Source organism: Phocoena sinus, chromosome 11, assembly GCF_008692025.1.
Source record: "Phocoena sinus isolate mPhoSin1 chromosome 11, mPhoSin1.pri, whole genome shotgun sequence".
In the NCBI taxonomy this organism is placed as follows: domain Eukaryota; kingdom Metazoa; phylum Chordata; class Mammalia; order Artiodactyla; family Phocoenidae; genus Phocoena; species Phocoena sinus.
The window spans coordinates 15,261,369-15,288,741 of record NC_045773.1 but is presented as its reverse complement, the minus strand read 5'-3'; the positions used below and the strand labels follow the sequence as shown (position 1 = coordinate 15,288,741).

Genomic DNA, 27,373 nt, shown 5'->3' with positions numbered 1-27,373 from the left:
GGTAGGCTGGTGAAAAATGAGTAAACAGGCAGGTTCTCTCCTAGTGAAGCAAATGGCCACTATATTTTAAGTGAGATAAATGACCACCATCTTTCAAGCGAAGCAAATGGCCACGATGTTGGGTTTTCAAAAAAAAAAAAAAAAAAAGTAGTTCCCAGGTGGTAGGTGGTATGGACTTGGTTCAAAAGAATGAAACCTTTAGGTGATACGTTTCAGCTACCTCAGGGGCAGAAAGGTTCAATCCTTAGTAATCATTCCAGTGGTAATTCTCCAGACAAAACAGTTGAACCTAAGGTAAACTGGAGTTTATCCCAGGCGTGACAATTTTAAGTGTAAATGTCAGGATCCATGGCCTTTGCCCCCGAGTATTTTGACCAATGGCAAGGAGACTGGGGCCCCTACCACTTGGTACATGCCATCTAAATTTTCTTGTGAAACTTAATACATCTGTCTTGTAATGAGGCTGCCGTCTTCTAGAACTGTTCAATTTTGATCATTTTAAATAAATAGTGGCTAGGATTACATGTACTATTTACTTATGAGGTAATTACCAAATGTTTTCAGAATGAAAAGAAAATAATAAAAAATAATCTATGAGATATGCTGCATTTTCTTAACCACTTCTTGGCATTTACATTCTAATTTTCAGGTCAGCCTCCGATTTTAAGAGGCATAGCCCCATAAGTGACAGTAACAAATGACAAATCCACGTATAATTTCTCAAAGACTCTTTTTCCCGGAAAATAGTGTTTTAAAGTATATGCTTGACCCATTTTAAACAGAAGTTACTTTCAGAAGCCTTGCCAGAAACATCCTTTAAGAGCATCATTCATTTAGATCTCAATTGCAGTCCATCAATCGTAGCTCCATGTGATTCTCGGAAAGAGCAGATTTTAATGTCAGACGCAAAAGGCTGCACTGGTTGGTTCAGAAAATGTCAGAAATGAGTGGCCTTAGTAAGTGCTGAAGAGGAGCCTAAGTTCTCCGAGCTCAGAGATCCTCAAGCCTGTTGAGGAAATAAATTCTTATTTAAGGCTCTACAGTGTGGACGCAGTCACTGACCACATTTTTAAAGTAAACACATTCTCCTCTGAATTGAAAACAATTTTTTTGTCAGTATAAATTTCCAACAATTGTCAAATACTCAGCAGGAGCAATGGATGTTGCTTCCCACTTGGAGAAGGAAGAGCCCATAAGAAGGCCCCATTAGATGCTACTTTCATCGTCTCCTCTGAGAAAAGATGAATGTCCTTGAATACATGGGAGAATTGAAACCAAAGTTTGGAAGTGAGGATTATTAGGGATCACATTTTTTTTTTTACTGTTCCTTTTATTTTTAAAGTACCAGAAATTTCCATGTACTTTAACACTTAAAATTTGTCATCGCCTACTCAATTTTCTAGTCTCTGTCACAACATTCAGTGCCATATCTTCCTCTTCCAGTATAAACGCCCTTCCTATTCTTCAGAACTCCAGGCCAACAGAGTATAAAAGTTGCTATAAGATACTGATAACTCACTGTTACAAATTAAAATAAAAATCCAAACCACGTAGAGAAGAAAGCCTGAGTTCATGTTCTCTTATTTTCCTGTAGTCATAGGGCCTAAATTTATTGCTCTAATATGATAATTAGATGCATGGTTGAAGTGATAATATATTTTTCACTTAATTATTTAGTCACAAAACATTTATGTGCAAGGCACTGTGGGTGGTGCAAAAATTAATAAACTGTGGTTCCTACTCTGGAAGATCCATTTAGTCGCATACAGGAGATGAACCAGGCATATAAAGAAGCATATGAGCTGGAAGATACTGGTCTCCTTGATCAAGTTCATGTTTCTCGAAATTCATTGTTCATGATATCTTACCAGGACATTTTAGAAATGCAGACTCCTGGGCCCAGCTCTTTCAGTAAGCCAGAGAAATAGGGCCCAGAAATCTTCATCATTAATAACTACTCCTAAAAAAAAAAATTCTGATGCCGATGGTCAAAGATGGCCCCTTGAGAACTGGGAATCACCAGAGAGTGAGGTAATACAGTAGGGAAGGAATGTACAGATGTGAAGGAAGCTGCATTTGTTTTTTGGGTTTTTTTTTTTTAACATCTTTATTGGAGTATAATTGCTTTACAATGGTGTGTTATTTTCTGCTTTACAACAAAGCAAGTCAGCTATACATATACATATATCCCCATATCTCCTCTCTCTTGCATCTCCCTCCCACCCTCCCTTCCATTTGAAATAGAACCAGAAGGATTGGTGAGATTTGGCAGTTCAGAGTGGAGACAGGGGCCCCGAGGGGAAGGGGGCTTGCAGTGTGCCTGAGTGAGGAAGTGGGATCAACAAAGGCAATGATCTGCCTTCTCCTCACCGTCATTTTTCATTATTAATCAGATGTTCCGGAGCCGCCAGAAAACCTTCACTTGTCTGAAAGACAGAACAGAAGTGTTCGGCTGACATGGGAGGCTGGAGATGATCACAACAGCAATATTAGCGGTAGGGAAGACTTGGGATAACTGTAGTTTCCAGAGTTAAAATGAATATTAAAGCCATTAATACCACCAAGGGGGGATTATCCTTAGAACATCCTTTAAAATGTTTAATATTGTATATAAATCTTAGTATAACTTGAACATTCTCAATCCATTCTGATGTGTTTTTCTCTGTTCCTACTGCCAGAGTATATTATAGAATTTGAAGGAAACAGAGAGGAACCTGGAAGGTGGGAAGAACTGACTAGAGTCCAAGGAGAGGAAACAACAGTCATGTTATCTTTGGCTCCGTATGTGAGATACCAGTTCAGGGTCATAGCCGTGAATGAAGTAGGGAGAAGCCAGCCTAGCCAGCCATCAGACCATCATGAAACACCCCCAGCAGGTATGTAAGTTCACACCTCAACTTCCTAACAAGTTTTAGTCTGTCGCATCTTTGAACAAATGTGGTGGGGGAGGGAAAGGATTGATAACCTGGTGTAGGATTTTAGATTTCTCCCAGTAGAGAGCTTGAATAGTTCTGTAAACTTAACAGCACACAAACTATTTAAAAGTCGTATGTAAATGTTTGATAGATAGCAGGATATTACAAGGAGGTACACGAACAAGCATTACTCTGAGTAACTTCTGATAGCTACGTATTGTGTTAAAACCAGGTACCATAAAGTAAGTTCTAAATTGAAGTTCAGTATATAGGGAGAAAGTCAACTTTCTCTCTTTATTTTTGTCCTCATTTCAACTTCCTGAAATAAAACATTTGACATGTTATAGGCAGCTTGTTAAATTTTCATTGCATCTAGTGTCATTAATTTTATCCATTTAGTGTATTTTTGTATCTCAATAGCTAAACGAATATCTAATACCTATCTAAATTCCCAAGATGCTTTTTAAAAAAATTCTCAAGAATGACCATGCTGTAGTAGTGTATACAGAATTCTAACTATAACATTGTAAGAATGAGACTTACATAATGTTACAAACCAAAAAAATAATGACAGTGCTGACATTTGTATTACTGAATTGGCATTGGTTATCAATGTGGTCATAGCCTGGTTTTTTTTTCCTCTGGCTGAAATAAATATGCTAGGATAGAATTCCCTTTTAGGATTGAAAAAAATCAAGGGGAGATAATAACTGAATCAGATACTTGTATGATTTTAGTATAAATTCATCTTGGCACTAAACTCCATACTTAGCCCTTTTTTATAAAATGGATCCATCTGAATATATTTCATGGGCACGTTAACTGCTGTTTCCTATTTGATGCCCCTAAAACTTGGCTGTTGATATTAATACATGATCTTTAATTTTATTCACTTAGAGGCAAATATCCACAGCAAAATTTCTAACAATAATTCTAATAGAAAAAGTAAAGCAGATTTAAAACTAAAAATGTATATTTAAATAGTGGGTTTAGATTTTTAAAAGCAGGTTTAAAATTTAAAGAGCAGGGTTAAAATGAAGACAGGGAAAGAAAACCTTCCACTCTCCATTGAATAATAATTATATCACTCCATGAACACGATTTTACTCCCTGAAGTAAAATATATATTTAAAAGCTGCCTTATGTGAGGTGACAGATGTGTTAACTAACATTATTGTGGTGATCAGTTCACAATATACACATATAAATATTATCTATGTGTGATATATATACATTCTGAAATCATTATGCTGTACACCTTAACATAGTGTTAACTTACACAATGTTATGTGCCAATTATATCTCAGTACAGCTGGGGGAAGAAAGAAAACTGCCGTAAGTCTTTTTTCAAACTGGGCCAGATAGAAATAAACAAATATAATCAAAGTTTTTAAAAATCTTTTTTTTTGTGGGAGGAGGGATGATACGATGATTTATCTATGGACCACACAGTGGGAAAAAGTAGTTTTAATACTTGTAATTTTTCAGCTCCAGACAAGAATCCACAAAACATAAGGGTTCAAGCTTCTCAACCCAAGGAAATGATTATCAAATGGGAGGTGAGGATTCTTTCTGTGTTATTTATTACCTTTGTGTGTTTTTCCTTTTTTTAGGTCCGCATGCTAAGTATGATGATAGAATAATATCTTTTAAGAACAAAGGGCTAAGATGTGTATATTTTATTTGTATATTTTAAAGATCATCACGATTAGAATGTTGTGAAATAGAGTTTAACAGTGGTAGATAATTTAAGAAAGGTTACACAGGTTGATTTCGTTATAATCCATCCCCCAAAGTTTACAATTCCTAATATTTTTATTACCAATATTCTAAATCCTCTCCCATTCAAAGAAATACTGAAAGTCTTTCGGGAACTTTTGGTACATGGGCTAATAAAGATTATTCGTATCAAAAGGATGACTCGCAAGGAATAGTCACCGCTTACTAAGCACTGTTAGGCATTTTGCAAACTCATTTCAAATTCTGAGAACAGTGTTGTCAAGAGAGCATCATTAATACCGTGTTCTAGATACAGAAACTGAGGTCCAGGCTGATAGATAGACTGGCCCGTCACCGCACAACTAGAAATCAACAGAGCTAGGATTTCAACATGAATATCTTTGGATTTCAAACCCTACTCATTTTCTCTTTATATACATCTCTGTTAAAAGTTATTAAAATAGACTTTCCTCCTTGAATTTGGCATAAAATCTTATATCTGCTCAGATGACTTTAATTTTTTTGAATGTCATTTCTAAATTTCTTCCGTAACGGTGGAAAGCTGTTTTCCCCTTCTATTATTTTGACATGTTTGATGAACAAGTATTTTAACTTACTTGAAAGTAGATTGCCATCCAAAGATTCTGATTAATAATAGTTTTCTGACATTGAGTTCATTGAATTTTAGAAACATTTTTGAATGTATGCTGGAATATATTAATTTATTTCCACACCTCGTTTCAGATGTGATTTTCTGAAGAATTTTAGAACGTACAAAGTTTGATTTCCTTTTTTCTTCATCATATATTGGTCTTATATGACAACATTGCCCATACCTGCAAAATATGTAGTCAATAATTTTATGTCAAAACTAACCCTTTATTCCCATTTCAGTGAAATTGAGTTTTACACATTTGAAACAAAAATTGGTAATATACAGAAACTAAATATATTCAAGAATATTATTTTCTTGAATATGTGGCCATAAATAGCTGCTACCACATTGTCCTGATGATTATTTAATTTAGAATTTTAAATTATATTAGTATCTTATTCTTTTAGAGTATCTCTTCTTCTTTTAAATTCCATGGAAATTTCTGTAAGAGAGATGATATAACTGATGCATGAGATGACAGTAATAGTGTATCATTACCAGGTCAGATCCTCAAAGAAGTATACCATTTTCCACTAACATTAGCTCCTTAATCCTCACCACTCCTCTGGGAGGGCTACAGTAGCTCCATGGTATCAGCATTACATTCTGTCCAGAGAAGCTGGGACTGTCAGTTTAGTGACCTTATCCAGATGCCATGCCCTGAGTCAGTAATGAAAAGGGGGCAGGCATCTGCAGTCCTTCTTACTGATGATCTTATTCATAAATCACTCTTCTCCCCCACCCCAAAGATATATAAGACTGATTACTAATGCTCTCTTCTTGGAAGAATGGGATTATACCATGAAAGTGTTTACAATTTGTCTTTGAAGAGTAAATGACATGTAATTTAGTAATTAATTGACCAGAGGAAGAAAGTACTCAGATTTGGAACTATGTTGACAATTATATTCATAATATATTCCATTGTGTTTCATATCATTTTGAAATGTCAGAGATCTAACAACTATAAGCACAAACAGTGAAGTTTAAGTACATTTACTCATCAGTTACTGTTTTGCCATGGATTATCGTGTAAAAAGGAGTTAAATGCCAGATAATTCCCCAAGTTGACAAGCGCATACTGTGAACGTGTTACCAGATCCCATCCAAAGACTGACGCACGAAATAATTCCTGTCTACAAGATAATGACCAGAGAGAAGCAATTTGTTTAAAAAAAAAAAAAATCTTTCACAAAAGGGTTAAATAGGAACAGACTAGTTGTCCCTAATTTTTGTTTGTTTTATGTTTTCTTTTTAGCATTAAATGTGAATAAAAGTAATGTATTATGAGGTCCTTGGTTTATTTATGGCAATTAAAAAAAAGTCTTTGTTCTCCTGGAATGTATAATAATCTAGTTGGAGAGACAGACGATAAGCAAATACATGAGAAATAAAACAATACCATTTTGAAAAATTCAGTGGAGGAAAATAATATACAGACTTTTGTATGTAGCTTGTTAATGAATATGCATTTACTCATTGAACGGGTGAACCTTATATTACAGTCAAAAATGAATTTCAGTTTATTTAGCTCATGTTCTATTATATATGAATTATCTTTATAAATGTGTCACATTAAATATTAAGGATACAAAAATTTTTTTAATGTATTAAATTTGAACTTATGGATAGAACTAGTCTTTTTAGTTAGCATTATCTTCTAAGATTCACTTCTCTTGTATTAGGTAGGTCATGACTCACTCACATGTTTTAAGTGTTAAAAATGATAATATCCTATCCCTCAAAACAGAGAAAAAGAGCCCACTGCACCCTGATTGGTTAAATAATTATACCATGATGAGTTTTGCTTGACTTTTCCCTTTGTTCTTAGATGTAAATTTATTTATGTTAAATTTGAACTTCTATAAAATAGCAAATTTCTAATCTCAAAGACTCCAGAAAACAGATGAACAAAAACAAAACAAAAACCCAATTCACTAATGTTCGGGAAAGAGGAACTGCTTCAGTTACCTGATTATATGATCACAGCCAAGTTGTTTCACTCCTAAAGGACCTAGGGTTTATTATTTCTACTGCAAGTATAATAAGAAAGTCCACCACCTTTAAAATGAATTTAGGCAGTACAGAAAATGCGTCCGGTTTCTAGATGAGTCATTATAACCTTTGCTTTGTTCATAGATCTCTTTGAAAATACGATAGAAGTAGAGTTTTGCTCTAGAAAGTTATACATAGAAAGTTTTCCTAACAGTTTCACGGCTTTTCAGATCCTTTGAAGGGCACTCATGGACCCCATCTAGAGATGCCTAGCCATCAAGTTAAGAACCTCTTTTATAGAGGTTCCTTCCTTCCGAGCAGCTTCATGAGCAGAGGGGAGGCTGGTGGTCTTTCCCCACCACTCACCTCCCTGGCTCCGTATTGCTCCTCTGGTCTGTTATCTTTAGTGGGGGCCTATCTGAGAATTTGCTGAGGTTTTGTTGTCCACTGTCTGAAAGCCAAATACAAAGTATTCCTGCAGTTTCTTTGAGAGCCTAGGCACCAAGGAGGCTGGCGGTTGAGGTAAGATTTTTCTTAAAAATGTTGCCTCTGGTGGCACAGTTAGTTTTAAATTTTTCCAGAGAGCTTTATCAAATGTAACTATTTTTCTTGAAGCAAAACATGTGTAAATTGAATAATAGTATTTGTACACATTTATTGTCAGCTGGGACTGAAGGAAGCTGTAATTGCAGATTGTAGCATGGAACTAAAAGCTTGTGGCCTGATTTATCCGGGCAATGCTAAAGCCTCCGGTGAATTTCTACCTATATGAGAGTAGAAAATATCTTGGGGCAAAACTTGGAAAGCAAAACATAAACAATGACTATGAAAATCTCAGAAAGTTTTTGTTTTGATATTTTTTCCTCCTAGCTAATTTAAAGTATTCACCCTGGAATAAGCATAGACTTGAAATTATTTTGCTGATTTAGTGTATACTTTCAACTTAATTCCATCCGATCCGTCTAACAAGTATTTTAGTAAAGTAGACTGAGTCCAGAACCACTGTAAATTCTGTAAGAACACTATGATATATGATACATATTATTATATGTGATATGATATTATGATATGATATATGATATTATTGAGTCACTTGCATATACAGACAAAACTACTATTTATATAAGTGACCCTTATAAATCTATGACTAAAATCACATTTTTATGTATTCTATATAACTGATTCACTTAAATGCACATTCCCATTTTTATGATATTAAACAGATGGTTTAAATCACATTGATGTTTTTTGAATTAAACTACTGTTCGATTAAAAACTGGAACGGAAATAACCAATTTTCCTATATGAGAAATTCCTCCACTATCTATTTCTATACAGCAAAATAAAGTGGAGGGTGGGAAGCGCTTTCTCGTAAAAGAAAGAGAATGGGCAAGGAGCTGGGGAAATATTTTATTGTAGAGAGGAGTACACCTTCTGGGTACTAATGTATAAAAATGCATATTATCCAAAAATATTTACTTGCTCTCTCTCTTCTCTTGGAAGGAAGCTGGAGGAGGATGGATGGAGTCAGGTAGAAAGAATTCTGACTGAAAAGCCATGGAAATATCCCATTTACATCCCTGGAATTCATGGCCATGTCCTTTTTATTTCTGCAACTTCTTTGCGAGTGAAAAAAAACACCAAAACAGAATATAGAACAAAGTGTAAAGAAAAGCTAAAACCCTCTGTGGAATCTCTTAGTAAATTCTTTCATATGTGAACTGTTAGGCATAATCCAGGCATCTACATTGTGAGAGTCTCTACTTGGGGAGGTAAGGGAGTAACTTTCAAGGTTAAATTTACAGAATGACCACATTTTTCACAAGTATTTCCAAACCAAAGAGGGGGATTGAAGATCTCCCAAGAAATGATACCTGTATTGCAGCGTTTCTTGGGCCACTTAGGGTGGCTTCTGTGTCTCTGACTCGGCATATCTGTGATCACACGGGATGAGTGTGGCCTTCTGTTTTAGCCTCTGAAACCCATGGAGCAGAATGGACCTGGACTGGAGTACAGAGTGACCTGGAAACCACAGGGAGCCCCGGTGGAGTGGGAGGAAGAAACAGTCACAAACCACACCCTGCGGGTGATGACGTCTGCTGTCTATGCTCCATATGATGTCCAGGTCCAAGCCATCAATCACCTGGGCTCTGGCCCTGAGCCTCAGTCAGTGATTCTGTATTCTGGAGAAGACTGTAAGTGGTGCACCTGAAACCCCAAGTACTTAAGAATAGTTGCTCTCAAGTATATTACACTCTGTCGATGAATATTTTTGAGCGACTACTGCGTGCAAAGTGGATGTACTAGCTGTAGGAGATAGAAAGACATCTAACACACGGTTTTTACTCCAGGGTTGACTGCAGGAGAGTTGATCAGTATAGGGTGATAAGGAAGAATGTTGAAAGGTTTAATTGTATTCAGTTTCCCAAAAAAGCTATTTCTATCATGAAAATCAAAGACTTGGAATCAGCAGTGCCCACAGTTAAGCAGCATAACTGCCATAAGGTTTCCAATCACATCTGCCCTTACTTGTCAAGGACTTCCTAACAGCTGTCTGCTGTCGCACCCTGGCCTCAGAGCTGGAGCCTTCCTAACGAAGATGAGGTGCACACCCAGATTTGCATATGGAATCTCACGTGTGCGCACACACACACACGCAGTTTTGAGGTACTGGTGATATGATCTTATTATTAAATATTTACACCATAATAACAGCTGCAAATTATTGGAAAAAGGAAATGCTGTACAGCATTCCAAATCCGTACACGGTAGGAGTTATTCTCATTGTTCTTGCAGTATCCAAAGTCATATTTCGATCCAAGAATAGAAGAAGGTCTAGTTCACCTGCTACCTAAATTCTCACTACACAGGACTTCTCACTGTGAACTAATATATTAGTTTTGGCTGCGGTGGGTTTGGTTTATTCGCGTGTAGTTAGCTCTCCTGTAGAATGGGGATAATAATACCACTTTATAGGGTTGTTCTAACAATGACGTGAGCCAATCCAGTATAGGCCCTCAGCACAGTGTCTGACACACAGAATATGCTCAATTAATGTCAGCTCTTCTTATGAATATTAGATTCATCGAACTCCCAAGTAATTTTAGTTATATTATTAGTCTAGCTCACATGTTTCCAGAGGCAGATGCTCACAGAAGATTTTACTGGCCACTGTTTCCAGTTACATTGCCCACACTGTATCCATCTGAAAGGGGTCTTTTCTCAGTGTGGTCCAGGCTCTCCTCTTCTCTAGAAACCTATTTGGACCCTGAAACTCTCCTGTAATGAGAAACTCTTGGTTCCATTTGCAATTGATTTGAGACAAGTGTTTTCCTCAGATTAAAAAACATGAAAGATCACCTTTTGGGAATGATCTTAACGATCGTGCTTGGAGATTACTGAAAGCTAATCCTTCTTACGTGCTTAACAGATCCTGATGCAGCTCCAGTGATCCACGGGGTGGATGTGATAAACAGCACATTAGTTAAAGTTACCTGGTCAACAATTCCAAAGGAAAGAGTACATGGACATCTGAAAGGATATCAGGTTTTTATCATAGATTTTCTTCTTCTCACTGTGGAATTAATAGATTTCCTGTAAATAAGAACTGATTCCAGAAGAAGCCAGAAGAGAATGTACCACCACGGCTGATGTGTTAAAGCATTCCTGTTTTCATTGCAGGTAAATTGGTGGAAAACAAAAAGTCTGTTGGATGGAAGAACATATCCCAAAGAAGTAAACATTCTGAGATTTTCAGGACAAAGAAACTATGGAATGGTTCCTTCCCTAGATGCCTTTAGTGAATTTCACTTAACGGTCTTAGCCTATAATTCCAAAGGAGCTGGTCCAGAGAGTGAGCCTTATATATTTCACACACCAGAAGGAGGTGAGAGAATAACAATGTAGAATAACGATATATTTAATAAATTAAATATCCAACTTTTAAATAAATAACAATTTAAAATAAATAACAAAGTAAATATCCCAATGGCCAAGACATTTCCTCCCTTATTAGTTAGTTAATCTGTACTTACGTCATATGAGTTAGCTTCTCAATTTAATAAACTGGAATTTTTTAAAAGAAATTTACCAATTTTGGGGTGTCTGTTGTTGACCTTGTGTTTTCCAGTACCTGAAAAGCCAACTTTTCTCAAGGTCATCAAAGTTGATAAAGACACTGCCACTTTATCCTGGGGACTACCTAAGAAATTAAATGGAAACTTAACTGGCTATCTGTTACAGTACCAGATAAGTAAGTACATATTTGAACTGGATCTGCCTAGTGATGTTTCATTTTTCCTGGTTGTGTACTTGGTTTACCATGCTGAGAATCCAATTCATGCTTTGTAAGCTGGCATACTTCCTTTACAGCACAGGGGTTTGTAAACCGGCTGGCAGACCAAATCCAGCCTGCTGCCTGTTTGTATAAAGAACGTTTTATTGCAACACGGCCATGTCCACTCACTCAAATTTGTCTATAGCTGCTTTCTCACTAAAGTGGCAAAGCTGAGTAGTTGCCGCAAAGATTGCATAGCCCACAAAGGCTAAAATATTTACAATCTAGTCCTTTTCGGAAAGGTTTGCCAATTCCTGTTGTAGAAGAAAAGCAGTATGTTAAGAAAACATGCATTTAATACGTATATATAAGAGGCCTTGAGCATTAGGAAATACACAAAGAAAAACTTAATGATGTAGTGGAGATTCAAAGCGCACTAACCTCCACACTACACTGCCTGTTCTGTCTTTGTGCATGTTTCCAATCTCAACCCTGCATCTGTTTGTATTTGAGAATCCTCTATTGGTAGCCCAGTGGTACAGTCATGTAATATTGAGAGAACCAAGGAGCTGTCTTTGGACCATTATCCTAGGCTCTCCCCCTATGCTGCTGTGCCGTTAGGTTAAAAAAAATCAAACAAACATGTTTGGATGAAATCAGCTCATTTTAATCATAACGCCTCCCATCTTAAGTAGTTTTCAAATCTAGGCATCACCTCAAAATGGAAATTAGGGGACTGAGCTCATAGAAAAAATTTAACCTTTGAAGACATGAATTCCTAAACAACAAAAACACCAGGACTATAGAAACCCAGTCTGCACTGCTTGCAAAAGTCAGCTTGATCATAGCCCTGAACTGCCATCAGTCAGTTCAAGGCTTGCAGCAATTCAGGTCAGGTACCAGCTTTAGCTTCTGATGGCCTATTCTCTTTTAGGTACCTATGATTAAATGGATACAGCCATAACCCTAATAGAGGCAGCATTTTAGCGTCTTTGAGTGTTTGGTATATAGCAGGATGAGTAAGTACTAAGAATTCTCCCTGCATTTTTTTTTCATTGAAAGAGGAAATCTATGAGGTATGTACCATCACTACTTGATGGATGAGAAGCATATAGAGCTCACTTACAGAGAGCTGTGCAGTAAAATAAGTGTTACACAAGGATTCAGACCCAGCTCAGGCATTCTAGATGCTGAACTGTAAAGCCTACACTGTTCCATGAACTGGATTTCAAGCATGTAGAAAGCACTGAAGAAATATTTGAAGACTTTCCAAATGTCACTTTGCTTGATAAAGATATGCCTTACCTTTATCCTCATAATGAAGAAACTCAACATTAAATTCCAACCTTCATGCTGATCTGTATATCATATATAAATTTATTTTTAAAACAAGTTCTTAGAATGTATAGAGAAAAGGCTGAAATAGTAACAATTGCAGTGGTTACTATACTACTTGATATGTGGATTTTTTAATGAAATGATATATACTTATTCTCTCAATATTAAGTGATTGAGATATTTTTAGGTGGCTTATATATTTTTGTGGCTCTTATATGTTGTAAATAGTTGTCGAGTGTGTATATGAGAGCTCTCTCTGTACTTTCCTGAATTCTTACGTTGATTGTGGTAGTTTTTCAATTGATTGGTGGTATTTTACAGGAATGCTCTCCAATAATCTACAAATGGTGATTATTTTACTTTCTTCTTTCCTGTGTTTGGATTATTAGTTTCTTTCTCATTTCCATTCATATCGTTGCATTATATAGACCGATGGAGGCATTTTTATGTTAAAGAGTAAATGTATTTTTTTATGGTCTCTTGGACCGAGAGTCAGGAGTGTTTATTCTAGTCGTTTTCTTACCACTAACGGCTGCACAGTTTTGGAAATACCATTTCATCTCCTGGATTATTCTTACGGCAATCTTACAGTGCTTTGGGCCCTTGCACAACTATCATGATCTTGCTATGTGGCAGATTCTTTGAAAGGCACTGTCTAAATCATCTTTTTCCATATATCACTGTACATAGTGCTTAGAATACAGCAGATATTTAAAAATGTGTAATTTATCGGTTTCTTGAGTCTGCATATGTGAGCGCTTATTTGGTGCCCCATATTAAACCAGAAACTATAGAAGACTTACGTAGATCATTGTCCAAATTATCACACCAGAAGATTAAAAACTACTTAAGGACACAATGGAAATATAATAATGGGGGAAAGTTCATCATTTTAAATAGGTGTGGTAAAGCTGGAGTGATTTTCCAGTATGCCATAGTGATTAAGAACATGGGCTCTGGAGTTACAAGGCTGTAGTTTGGATTCAAATCCCAGTTTGCCAGTTAGCGGCTCTAGGTCTAGGCAAGGTGTTTCTTGTTGCTAGACCTTAATTTTCTCATGTATAATACATCATAATAATTACATCTACCTCAGAGAATTAAGTAAGTTGATAGCTCTGAATAATTAAGATAATATCTTGGCAGACCACAAGCATACCTAGAAGCAAAAATAAGAGACAACATAACTTGAATGGTCAAGTGAAATTTGTGAAATTTGAGCCGTTGATATGCCTGTTTATTTCTTTAGTAAATGACACCTATGAGATTGGAGAACTAAATGATATCAACATTACAACTCCATCAAAGCCCAGCTGGCGTCTCTCAAACCTCAGTGCAACTACCAAGTACAAATTCTACTTGAGGGCTTGCACTTCAAAGGGCTGTGGAAAACCCATCACTGAGGAAAGCTCCACCTTAGGAGAAGGGAGTAAGTACAGGAGGTTTATGCGTGCTATGTTTTAAACTGCTCTGAAAGGGCTGCATCGTGCTCGTCACTGTAAATTAGAAATGATTGTGATCTCAATCTGTCTGACCTTCTGTTTTCCACTGACGTAGAGAATTTATTTATCTTGTTTCTAAAGTTCACATTGACTCAATGTATGAACTTCTACACATCAGTAATCAAACTATAGCCTTAGTGTATATAAGGTCAGGAACTATAATTTTGCTTAATTAAAATGGGGGATATAAGGTCAAAAAGTTACTCGTAAGATTAGTAGAGGGATATTTTTCTGGTGGAAATGTTTCCACACGGGAAAATTTTTGCCTCTTGCACTGGTAGACGTTTTGCAATGCTGATCAGCAACGCTGATCTAAGACATTTCACCTCCGTGTCATGACTCATATATACATCGATTCATATTTCAATTTTAGTTTACTCTCTACTGGTTGATGCCAAGTAACTAGCTTGAAAATGGCTCATAAATCTCTGGTTTCATTTGTACAATTCTCCTAATGCAATTGCACTTCTTTTTTTTTCCCAACTCAGGCCATTTCCCTTCCCAAATTATTTCTCCAATTATGATTTTAGCGGTATTTTTACTAAGCTTTCTATGTTATCAACAGGGCATCAGGAGAGAAAATAAGAAGGTAGAACAAGAAAGGGAAATGGATTGGAGGAATGGATATACACACTAATAAGTTTAAAAAGAGGGCCTTGTGTAGAATTCAAGCCCATCAGACTTAGAGGGATATCTGAGGCAGGCAAAAGGAAATGGGAGATGGTAGGAAGGGAAATAGAAATAAGTCATTTATGGGTCAGCGGAGTACGTGTCCGCTGTTCTGGATGCGTTCCCAATTTTTAGACTATGGAAAAAGAAAATGAAAATTGAATTGTCTATCATTTATAAAAGATACATATGGAAATGTATTGAAGTTTGTGAATCAGTATAAAATCAATGGGTTTGTGTGAATGGTTATATGCTGTGACCTTTATTGTCAGTTTGTTTCTTCCTCTCATTTTGTTCCTACTTTAGCTAAATAATGAAGAGTTTATGTTTTCCTCAGACTCCCTATACTCCAAACTCCCTTTTATGGGGAAAAAATATATATGTATATATTCAAAATGGTTTCTCCCCCAAAACCCACAAGTTATTCCCAAGGATGAATTAGACACCAAGTGAAATGAAGAACTCATTTACTTACTCCTAAGAGGTAGATTTAAAGATGGTGATTGAAAACTTTCTAGTAACTAAAAGGTTCTTATTTCTCAAGAGTTCAAACGGATATCAAGTGTTCAACACAAAGAAAATAAGTCAGAATAGTGGTAATGTAAACATGCAACTTTCGTATTTTCTAAAACAGAATTTAGGGCATGGAGAGGGTTTTTTGTTTGTTGTTTCTTAGGACCAAGACCCTGGTATGTGTCAGAAATGCTAATCCCATTCCTGCCAATTTGAAGCATGTAAGAAAAGAAATTCACAAAATTGCCTTACAATAGTTAGGCGTTCCAGTATCTATGGAGATACTTGGAGAATTTGGGCTAGGTTGTGTTTATGTTTGACAAACTCTTTTCAGAGGGTAGAAAATGCTGTTGATGTGGTTTTATAAATGACGCTACATCTTTTCTGCAAATTAAAGATATAACTAGGGCTTCCCTGGTGGCGCAGTGGTTGAGAGTCCGCCTGCCGATGCAGGGACACGGGTTCGTGCCCCAGTCCGGGAAGATCCCACATGCCGCGGAGCGGCTAGGCCCGTGAGCCATGGGCGCTGAGCCTGCGCGTCCGGAGCCTGCGCTCAGCCGCAGCAGGCAGAGGCCCGCGTACCGCAAAAAAAAAAAAAGATATAACTAATGTGCTTGAGTGTTTTACAGCAGATTTCTTCACTCATGTATTGTAATTTGAAAATGTTTCTTATTAGTATGTTTGTGCTCTTTTGCAGGATCCTGCATTTTCAGCTACTGTCCCCTTCCCTAGTTGACACTGATTTTTCTTCTATAGGCCTATCTTGCCATATTTACAGGAAAGAAACTGTAATCTCCTTCTGCCACTCAATTTCGGCATGATCTTTGAGAAAAAGAGAGAGAAAAAATATATATATATATGTATATATATACTTCTATTGAGGAAATCCATCTTGCTATCACTAAATACTCTAAAAATGATAACTTCTGTGCAAATTGGAATGCATTTCTGTGTATCTTTCTTCTCTTTGCATAGATGGCACATTTGAAGGTCATCTGGCATTAAGTCAGAGAATGGGATTTGATACACGAGCATTTTTTTCCCCCATCATTTTCTGGTTGTCATTCTGAGTTTCAGGTGGCTCACATTCCATAATCTAACTGGGGGAAAAAAATGGAGTTAATCAGAAATATTCTTTTTTGTGTCACTACTGGTTTGAATGAAACACTTGCTTTGCTCTATTTTTCAAAAGCTTGCGCTACTTAATGTAACACTAAATTTCTGTTTTTCAAGGGCAAAATTAATTGTGTTTTGTTTCAATGGTGCTCAATCTTGAAGGCTTTCTTCAGCTAATATAACTGGTCTTATTTTTCCCATGGTGCCATTCATTTAACGCTCCTTGTGTTATCAGTAACTATTTAATCAATTTTTACTCCGTGGTGAAAAGTTGTAACTAAATTTTAACGTGTGACACATTCTCACTTAAAACAGTGTAATGACTCCTAATATTCTCAACATGGAATATATTTCATTTTCAATATAACGTGTTAACATTTCTTGGTTTACATTTATTTAATTGAGTTAATTCTTAGCAAAAGTATGGCTCCAAAGGAAAAAATATTTTAGGTATTTTGTTACAGTATTAGACATTAAATGTATATTTTGATGACACTTGAGTCATATTTTTATCTGCTGATATTTTACAATTAATATATTGACATATTCACGTGTCTTTTGAAACGTGTAAATTTCTCACTTTGAAAATCTCAATGCATTTCATTTAAATGTACCTGTAAACCTGCACTTTTATGTAGCTTAAGTTCCTACAATTTTCAAATATTTGATATACGAGCATACTGTGATGCTCTTCCACCAATATTTATGAAGACAACCAAAGCAAAAAGAAGTAATAACACAGAGTTAAGACTTTAATGCCGTACGCTTTCACTGATAAGCCAAAATTGCCATATTCCGGCCCTGCTATAGGTTTGTGAAAGTCCAAATTGCAACGATGACATTGTATAGCTTTTTGAAGTCTGCGTTTGGTTTTAAACCATTCATATGACCAGGTGGATTTATAGTTATCACTTCATTAATAAGTAAGTGCATCGTCTTAAAAGGACATGAATTCAGTTCATTTCATTTACTCCGTATCAGTATATTAAAAATGAAAATCTTGAAACGTTGCTTTTCTGGATCTCCTGATAATTCAGAAACTGAGGGAAAAAATGCTACAAAGGGCTCTCTTATTCGTCTCAAATAACAATACTTTTTTACTTTTCATGTCCTACTTTTCAGTGATGACAATTCGTATGATTTAACTGTGTACGTTTCTTAGGTAAACGTGTCGGGAAGATATCAGAAGGAGTAAATCTTACTCAAAAGATTCACCCAGTAGAGACATTTGAGCCGGGAGCTGAACATATAGTTCGCCTATTGACTAAGAATTGGGTTGATAACAATAGCATTTTTGAAGATGTAATTGAGACAAGAGGGAGAGGTGAGAAATGAGACTCTGTTTGGAGCCATCTTAGACAATACATCTGTGTTCCGTAGATTATTTAATGTTACATACTTCCTATATTAAAGATAAAAATACGAAGTATGTTAGCTATAACAACAGTAGTTTCCATTTGTTCTGGCATAGCATTTTAAAATTGTCAAAACAAAAAATGCTTCACCAAGGTCCGAGTTACCCCTTACTGTTTTTACCAGAGTAGTTGCCTAAGAATGTCTGCTGCTAATTAACGTGTGTTAATAACATAAACCCAAAAGAAAACCACAACCAAAACCCCAGCGTCTCCATAGCAACCTGCATGTAACCGAGGCAGCCTGTGCTTTTGCTTGCTTGCTGTTGCTGCTGTATTTAACTGCATCTGTCTCTACTGTCTCTCTTTGGTTTTCATCCACAGAATCAAACGCAATTTGAGAGGGCCCTTTCTAAAAAATGATTAAATGATTTATCAGTATTCTCCCAATGAAATGTCCTTCGAATCACATTCCCTCTAGGGTCACTCCAAGGAAAAAGTAAAATTGATGCTATTTTGTACATTTAAAAATGGTGTTTAATTTTCCCCAGAAGGGCATAATTCCAAAGACCGTTTCTAGCGCTCAGCGTGTGACTTCTCTTTGTACAACAGAATATGCTGGTTTATATGATGACATCTCCACACAAGGCTGGTTTATTGGATTGATGTGTGCGATTGCTCTTCTCACGCTAATGTTGTTGACTGTTTGCTTTGTGAAGAGGAACAAAGGTGGAAAGTACTCAGGTAAAGTTGTTTCTTAATATGACTTTGAATTTTATTAAATTGTCTTTAATTTCTCGGGGGCCATCTTCAGAGACATCTTTAATTTTTTTTAATTACACATTTAAGTCAAATTGATATTAGAACATTAGGTGTACAGTATACTGAGAGGGGGGAAAAATTCCTATATTAACTAACCGAAGGGAATACGTGGGGTCTAGAATGTTATCTCTAGTTGGTTGCTTTCTTGTTCCTAGTATATAAAATAGGCTCTAGGGAGACATATACTACTTCCAAGCTTCTATTTTCTATCTGTAAAGTATCACAGATGTTGGTAAGACCTGTTACTAAGTCACACACATATATTTTAATGTCTAAAGAAGGACCCGTTTATAGTACGCCTCTCTACACATTCATGACCCAGAGATGTTTTGCATTAGTCCATTCTATAGTACTGGCTCTGCTAGTCAACTGTGTTAAACTTAACCAGTGCCGGGAACGCACTTCTTATTACCATGACATATATCGGATACACTGCCTCTTGAATTAATTAATTATTAATTAATATCTGGCTTGGCTTAATTTCATTCAATTTCCAAATTTCGTTTGCCTTTTTCAGATATACATGTTCTGTTGTTACTGTTACTTTAGCATTCGTGATGCTTTTACATAGGGGGAAGGATTTAGATCCCAGTGCTATTCGTTTGTTGATGTTCAGATCAGTGTGAAATTCTTTACTGGCTTACGATTCATCCAGCAAAATATTTTGGGGAGCCCCTGATGTATACTGCACCATCAAACAAGAGAATAATTTCTAAATTGTAAAGTTACACAGAATTTATGCCATTATACATGTTTTTTCTTGTTTAGACTGAATTTGTTAAGAATTAGATTTTTAATGAGTCATGAACGCTCTAGGTAATTAACTGGAAACTTTAAAGAGAGAGAGCATTTCCTTTTGAGTGTGCCAACGAATTGTCATTTGTGAAATGTTGCCCTATCCAAATTCTGAAGAAGCTTCTTCAAATCGTACCCAGAAAAGAAAAACAAAACAAGTCAGCATTTCATTTTCAGGACAACTAAGAGAGACTCTCAGGTCTCGGCAAGTAGTAGTAAAAAGTGCCACGAAGAAGGATTCTAGTTTGAGTTTTTTCCTGGTAAAGTGAAGCAAGAGCCTCCTTGGCCTGTATCCCACGATGCAGAATAAATCTACTTTATTCTGTCATTATAGACTGGAATATTCTGCTTACTGAGGCAGTTTGGAGTGAGAGAGAGAGAACCACCGAATGACTGACTTTTTCTTAATTCCCTGTACTTTATAGAGCTGCTATCAGCCAATGACATCTTCAAAAAGTTTAGGATAGTAAAATGTATATAATTTGGTCTTCATTAAGAGACCATAACCAAGTTATGGACTCTTCCAGTACGACGTGTTGCCCACATAACACTACATTACTTGTGTGCATATCTGCAGCAGCCTGCAACTCTGATGGCAAATGACGACAAGCCAGAGACTCCTTTTTCTGTTTTTATTTGAACGCAGAGATAACTCTGAGGGGTGATAGGTACGACCACAACAAACCTGACTTTCACTGTCAACAGCCCTGTTAAATATGTCTCTAAAAATTACTTGCATTACTCCCCTCCCCCTTTTTTTTTCAGTAAAAGAAAAGGAAGATCTGCATCCAGACCCAGAAGTTCAGTCAGTGAAAGACGAAACCTTTGGTGAATACAGGTAAACATTACGTTCCATTGAAAAATGCAGCAGAGCACGTATTCATCGTCAGCTTACAACCAGAAAAAAGTGTTTCCTCTTAACGATTACAGGACCATATTTTAATACTCCTATAAAGAATAGTTTGTTTAAAAAGAAAAGAAAACAAAGGGCCTTGAGTGGCCCAATCAAATTTCTCTGTGCTGAGGGGGGGATGTATCCGCTATCTAGGTAGCGTGTGTGCTAGGACACTTTTCTTGAAAGGTGTTATGCAGAGGACACTATTGTTAGTTAGATTGAGTAGCTCTAGATGGAGTAGCCAAAACAGCTTGTAGTCTCTCCTCACCGTGGCCATTGTGAACCCAGGTTGTATGGAGTTTACACCCATAAACATGTATCCTGTGTGCACCTACGGTGTGTACCTAAAAGGTGATTGAGTCACAGAGCATGTCCTCAAGATGCACCTAGTCTTCAGCGGAAAAAAGTATCAATGCAAATAAGTAACTGTAATTAATGAAAGAGAATAAGAGAGCAGAAAAGGGAGCAACCATTTCTGCCTAAGAGAAGTTGTGGGAAGGGTCCATTCCAAAGGAGGAAAGGATGAAAAAGGCTGCGTTACTCTTCTTAACTACCAGAGCAAACTTATGAAGGTATAAAAGTGTGTCACACGTAGGAGAAATTGCAAGAAATCTGGAATGAGGTAGGTACCTCTTCTTTTCTTACCTGTTCTTTCCTAGGATGCCACTGTTTTCAGTCAGGTCCTCTGTATACTGCAGCCAAAGGAGCTGTTACAGTTTCCAGGCGTATATGGCCGCTGGCACACGAGACCAGCATCCATATCAAATAATGGACTTGATTGGCTCTGAGTGGCCTCACCCTGGACCACTATAATCGGGGATGTGGAGTATTCTGATTAGCCATCCTGCATTAACTGATGTACATCTGAGCCTCATTCTAGGGTCTACTTTGCGCTATACTTATTTTTCTTCCCTCCATCTGAGGTAGTTTCCACGGAGAAGGAGCATTAAAGGCTGAAGGGAGAGAAAGAGAAAAAGCTTGGAATTATACAAATTTAGGAAATTGTGACTCAAATCCCACAAGGCAGGGATCACTGAGAGCCTATGGCAACTGTTGAAAATACTTTTGAAAGATAGATTTTTACGAGGAAAAACCGAAGACATGCCTTATTTAAAACCCATTCCCTCATATTTTGCTGCTGCTGTAAAAAGACGGGTACAATCATCCCCTGCAAGCTTTCACCTGGCATCCTGTTAGTTAATACAGTTTCCATCATCTTTCCCCAAAACTACATGTTTACCTGGAAAATTATGCAAGGAGACAGTTACATAACGTGAATTCTCGTCTTTCCAGCTTCTGGTAAGAGTTGCTTCGCTATTTGTGGCCTGGTCCTTAAGGTAATGCCACATTTTGTCTTTTTGTTCTCTTCGTATTTGCTTTTATAACTGTAGCAGCCCAGTTCGGAAGCCAATTACTCTATGAGTCAGGACAGTCTGGGTCACGCTGCTGTTGAAAACAACACCGTATATTTTTCTTTCTCAAGTTGCGTGTGCAACACAGATGGCTTGAGCCATCTTGGTCACTTGGGAGCACAGCAGAGGAAATGGAACATGGCAAACAGAGTACTGTCCGGAAAGTGACACATGTCACCTCTGCTCACTTTGGCCAAAGAAAGTCCCATGGCAATGCCTAACTCAGAGGGCAGTGAAGTATGATCCTGCCACGCTTCCGGCAGGCTGAGATATGGACCTAGTGGATGACCAGCACCAGTGACTACCACACACTGTCAAATGCTAATAGCACAGTAATTATATTTTTCTCCCAAATTTTCCTTTAGAATTTTATAAAATCTTCTAATTTGGTGTACAGCTTTCTAGTGTGATGGAAGTTGATATTAAAAAAACCCCATCATCTGGAAATTAAGAAAACTATATCATTTTATAGACCTTGTACTAACTCAGACTTGCTTTTGTTGAAGAACAGAAGGCAAAGCGTAAATGAATGTAGGATACTTGTAGTATTTCTGTTCTAAAAAATGCCAGTTTTTTTTTTTTTTTCCCTCATTTAACAAACGTGAGTTTAGAAACTAAAGAAAGTTCTTTGGTTACAAGAAACAGAATTTGATTGAACAAGAGAGACATTTCTGGAGGGATTTGGAGGAACATGCAGGATCAAGGGTAAAGAAAGAAGACCGAGACTTGAGTTCGAGACTAGGGTTCCAGAACTTCATGAAAGGGGTCATTCAGGATTTACCTGTCTTGTCTTCAGTGCTAATATGAATATCCGGAAAACTTAAAAACCTATTAGCACTCGTGCATGAGTCTCGCTTTACGTGAATACCTCACATCAGATTTTGTCGAACTCTTCTTTTTTATTTTCTAGTGACAGCGATGAAAAACCTCTCAAAGGAAGCCTTCGCTCCCTTAACAGGGATATGCAGGCCACAGAAAGTGCCGACAGCTTAGTCGATTACGGAGAAGGTGACCACGGTCTATTCAGTGAGGATGGGTCATTTATTGGCGCCTATGCTGGATCTAAGGAGAAAGGATCGGTGGAAAGCAATGGAAGTTCTACAGCACCATTTCCACTCCGAGCGTAAACGCAGAGCACAGAAACCCATCAGCGGTGCACACCAACCTTCCATATTTATCTGCTTCAAGGGAGCAAGAACTTTTCCTCCAGGAAGAGAAACATTGTGGCAACAGACTTTATCCAGAATTCGAACTTCCTGCAGTTGTGTTGAGAACAATAGCACTGCCTTGAAAAAGTAAAATACCTAGCACTACACGCCTGTGTTTTTTTTTTTTTTTCAGGTGCTCAAAATGTAGAACACAAAACAAATCCTGTATTTAGATTCACCTCACCTGAATCCAAAGTATCCATCCAGTGAACTCCATATTTGCCTGGTTTTACTCTTCACTGTGTTTGCAGAGATGTTGCTATCTTGTGGGTTTTCTGTGTATGCACATGTGTATTCCGTCTCGGAGAACTGTCTTAGTGACTTCGCTTCCTGACAGGTTAAAAGATGGTAAGCAAACTGGTTATTTAAAATGTAAAGAGAATGAATGTCTTACTTAAACAGTTCGTGGAATATATACAGTCTAAATTTATTATTTAAAATTTGAGTAGTAGAAGTCTTAGGTGAACGATCAACTAGTATTTATTGAGCGCCTAACTCTTTGCCCAGAGACGCTCATGCTTAAACAGAATTCTACCTTTTTCAGTTTCAACGTGAATTTGTAATTTCTGTCACTCATCACATCTACAAAAAACACCTTTGTTTTGTGTTTTTGTTTTGGACTCAATTCAGCTGCAAAAGGAGCAGTGGTCAGGTTACCTTATGAAAGAACAGGCAGGAGGTGTCCGTGATGCTGTGGTCTAATAACTGGTATCTATTTAATAGCTCCATTTCTAAACTGACTGCCTGTACCTCTTCTCTACGTTTGTATAATGTTGTGTTCCATATATTTCATGAATGCATTGTAAATATGATGTTAATATTTACACAAAAGAGAGATTGTTTTATTTTGGAGTGAGAAAAAGAACATTACCAGGCATGTCTGTGCAGCTGGAGTATAGTAACGCACCCTGTTTCATCATTCCAAAGCTCCAACCAATCACATGAGGTTCCCAAACTGAAGACTTTGTACAAAGCGTTTGGATTTTGTTCTTATGTGCTTTTCCCCACCGTCTCAAAATAAAATATCATCATATAAATATTGAGGGGAATGATTCCATATTTTTCAAGGTAAATTTTTGTTGTTGAGTGTGCTCCTACCCCAGCCCCCCAAAAGGAAAACTGTTTACAGTAGAAATTCCTATACATAGGTTTTGCCTGTATCACACTTTAAAACTTCTTCAGGGGGGGATAGTTTTCTATGTTCGCCTTCTGTCCAAGCCAGTACAAAGTCAGGGAATTTATTTCCTGGCACGTGAGCTACTAGTCCTTCTAAAATTATACATGGAAACGGTTTAGAAATACTATGAAGGACGCTGCATGCATGTCTTCAGTAAAATCCAGTGTGGAGCTTCTCATTTTATGGGAAACATTTTTAACCTTACCTCAACATTCTTAAGTGTATTTCTTAATTATGTTTAAGTGAAATGGACTCACAGATTCTACTTTATTTTTTGAACTGTACCCATCGGTGTATACTGTGAAACCCTTGACTTGGATGGATGTAGCCCGCTCTTTCTTGTGCACTAAAATGAGGGAGTGTGTATAATGGTCAACGCAATAATCCACATGGAATAGCTAATGATCGTTTTAAACCTTGTCTGTCCTCCAAAAGGGATAGGCGGCAAAAGGAGGTCTTACTTAAAACAAAACCATTCTCTGTGGGCTCAGGACTTGACCACACCCCTGAAGTAAGAATTCCCGAAGGGGGAAGGCACTACTGTGGGGCCTCACCCTCACTCTGAGGGTGCACGCACCCACCCATCCGGCCAATTTTAAGGCACAACTTTTCTCAAGGAAGAATCATCACGTTTTGACTTACCTGGGAGGAATTTCGGGTACTCAGCTATCGATGAGGCCAAGGTTAGGACTTCTGAGTTTAGTCCCACTAGCATTCCACTTGCTCTTCTTTGTCATCAGCTAAACAAGGTTTTCACGGAATCCTGCAGGATGGACATAATCTCAGAAGTGCATTAGGATTAGATTTATTATCAATTTACTTACCCTTAAGTTAGAAGGAAACACAAATCATGAAACGTTCGCTTTTCCTAGATCGTAGAGTTCTCCGTTAACTGTGTGAGTAAGAAGGATGTTCCTGCTCTTATTTTCTGAACGGCCGAAACTTAGGGACTTGAAAAATGAGATTGCTTTCACACTGCCTTTTGCTATCACTCTCTATTACCTTTTCTCAAGCTTCACAGAAGGAATAGGTCCATGACTAACTCTCTCTAGTCTCCTGTCAATAGGATTTCAATGTAATAGGTTGTATATAATCTCAAGGCCTGTTGGTGGGGATCAGTTCCTAGACAGCTGTCCAAGGGCTGGGAAAAATCCAAGTTCTCTTCCTGGTTCCAGCGCTGATTTTGTACATAAACCGTAGACGAGTTGCTTGACCTGTTTGCTTCAAACTGTCTCTCTAAAGTGCTAATGATTCTCTCAGTTACCTTCTCTCCATCACAGGGTGTTCTTTTTTATGAAAAAAATGTGAACATGATAAAAGCTAAGATGCCTTCTAACTTCATAAACCTATAATCTAATGATATGTCGAAAATCACCCCCCACATACCAACTCAACTCTTTTCCTGTGAACATAAATATATTTTTATAGAAAACCAAATCTGCAGGAACGCACTCTACTGTCCCATGAGCAGTATGATTTGCACATGCCATCAAAAATTATTAATCCGAAGATAATTAAGCAGGGTCTTTGCTATACAAGAGGGTTTTTCACGAATTTTGCATGTGTATTTTATAAGAAAATGTGAATTGGGGGGAGTTATTCTGCTGGCGTAAAGGCATCTGATATTTTAGATGTATCCATGTTTATAAAAGTGTAAAGCACAATGAAATTATGCTGGAATTCTCAAATAATATTTTTCCTACTTTATATTCATGGAAGAGGTGAGCTCAAGAGAGAACAAAAATGAGAAATGTTGGTGTGATTTTCTAAGCATTTAAAGCATAATTGCCAATTGAAACCCTAAAAATGTTTACATGTCATTAAGATATGATTCTTGTAAGAATTTTACATTGATTGCAAAGGGATTGGGTTTGTAATCTGTGGTCGTATATATCCCAGTGTGCCCATAGTGAAATAAGTAGGGTTGAGCCAAAGCTTTCTTTATCTCTTAAATTGTTTGATTACAACACCAAACAGGTACAAAGGTATGTAGAAACTGGTTTCCCTGATTTTCTGTTGGCTTAGATTAATATTCATAGTAGAACTTGCTTAAAACGTGTTTTGTATCGTAGGTGGTGTCTGTATTACACTTATGAATATGTTTGGTTTAAAAAAATATTTTCAGTATACAAGAAATTCAACTTTCCAAATAAACATTCGCCTTCGTGTACTCTAAAAACGTTTGTATGCTTTTCTACCCAGATACGAAGAATCAGAATTTACATATCAACCTTGACTACAGTTGCCTCTGATCCTGGGATATCTATAAATGAAGTAGAAATTAGTAGAGCGTAAATGAGGGGTGAATAAAGGGTTTTGATTTGAATGACTATATTTACAAATAGACCATCTAACATGCACATCTACAAACAAATATGCCAATAAACTCTGTTTATGATAATGTAAAATTAAGATGAATGTATATTCATCTGATTGCTTTTAGAACAATGTAGAGGTTTTGCTTCGCAAGAAAACATCCAATATGCTATACTTTCAAATAAGGCCAGTGGGTAATTGGGGCACTGCCTGTGGCTCAGCAGACAATCTATGGACAACTGTGAGTTTTAAAAGTGTTGTCTGTGTACTAAGAAGTTTACATACAGTATATGTTTTTTATTCCCTCACTCCTCTTAGGAATGCTTTAGAAAGGTGAGGTTGAGTTTAAAGCTGACTTATTGATCATGTTTAGAAACTGCTTGGTTTTAAGATAACGTGGTCAGAACATATAATGGGGGAAAAACAAGCCAAACTGTATCTAGAAAACAGCTCACTGTATGCAAACTAAAAAGCGGCAACATTTACTACATTGCAATTCTCCAGGAAGAAAACAGGACATCCAAACTTACCGGATCCTGAAGTTCTTGGTAGACTCAATTCCAAGTCTGTTTCCCACTCTATTGTCTCCCTGAAGTGTCACATCCATCCAAGGCTTTGATTGTCACATGCAGGCCAGAGACTTCGAGGTATTTTTATCCCAGAATTCTTCTTCTATCTGAAGTTTTGATGTCTGCTCTCTG

General features: G+C 37.1%; 1 protein-coding gene and 2 long non-coding RNA genes across 5 annotated transcripts in view; 1 reads left to right on the top strand and 2 right to left on the bottom strand.

Moving 5' to 3' along the window:
- The window catches only part of CHL1 (cell adhesion molecule L1 like), an 80,087-nt gene extending 56,862 nt beyond the window's left edge, over positions 1-23,225 (top strand). For 2 of the 3 annotated variants that reach the window (XM_032648988.1, XM_032648987.1), the window contains 12 exons: positions 2,394-2,495; positions 2,679-2,876; positions 4,404-4,474; positions 9,257-9,479; positions 10,715-10,830; positions 10,966-11,170; positions 11,414-11,536; positions 14,145-14,324; positions 17,858-18,019; positions 18,660-18,791; positions 20,430-20,502; positions 22,882-23,225. In XM_032648988.1, the coding sequence (XP_032504879.1) occupies positions 2,394-2,495; positions 2,679-2,876; positions 4,404-4,474; positions 9,257-9,479; positions 10,715-10,830; positions 10,966-11,170; positions 11,414-11,536; positions 14,145-14,324; positions 17,858-18,019; positions 18,660-18,791; positions 20,430-20,502; positions 22,882-23,098 (1,802 nt within the window). In that variant the 3' untranslated portion in view covers positions 23,099-23,225. The remainder of the gene's footprint in view (positions 1-2,393; positions 2,496-2,678; positions 2,877-4,403; positions 4,475-9,256; positions 9,480-10,714; positions 10,831-10,965; positions 11,171-11,413; positions 11,537-14,144; positions 14,325-17,857; positions 18,020-18,659; positions 18,792-20,429; positions 20,503-22,881) is intronic. The other variant, XM_032648989.1, reaches the window with a different exon arrangement.
- On the bottom strand, positions 2,256-22,891 carry LOC116762230. The gene is made up of 4 exons (XR_004352226.1): positions 22,753-22,891; positions 21,205-21,512; positions 5,252-5,470; positions 2,256-2,426 (listed from the first exon to the last, which is right to left on the bottom strand). It is a non-coding gene; the product is annotated as an uncharacterized LOC116762230 (long non-coding RNA).
- Positions 23,196-27,373, bottom strand: LOC116762229. Its single transcript, XR_004352225.1, has 4 exons — positions 27,203-27,373; positions 24,999-25,119; positions 23,364-23,509; positions 23,196-23,257 (listed from the first exon to the last, which is right to left on the bottom strand). It is a non-coding gene; the product is annotated as an uncharacterized LOC116762229 (long non-coding RNA).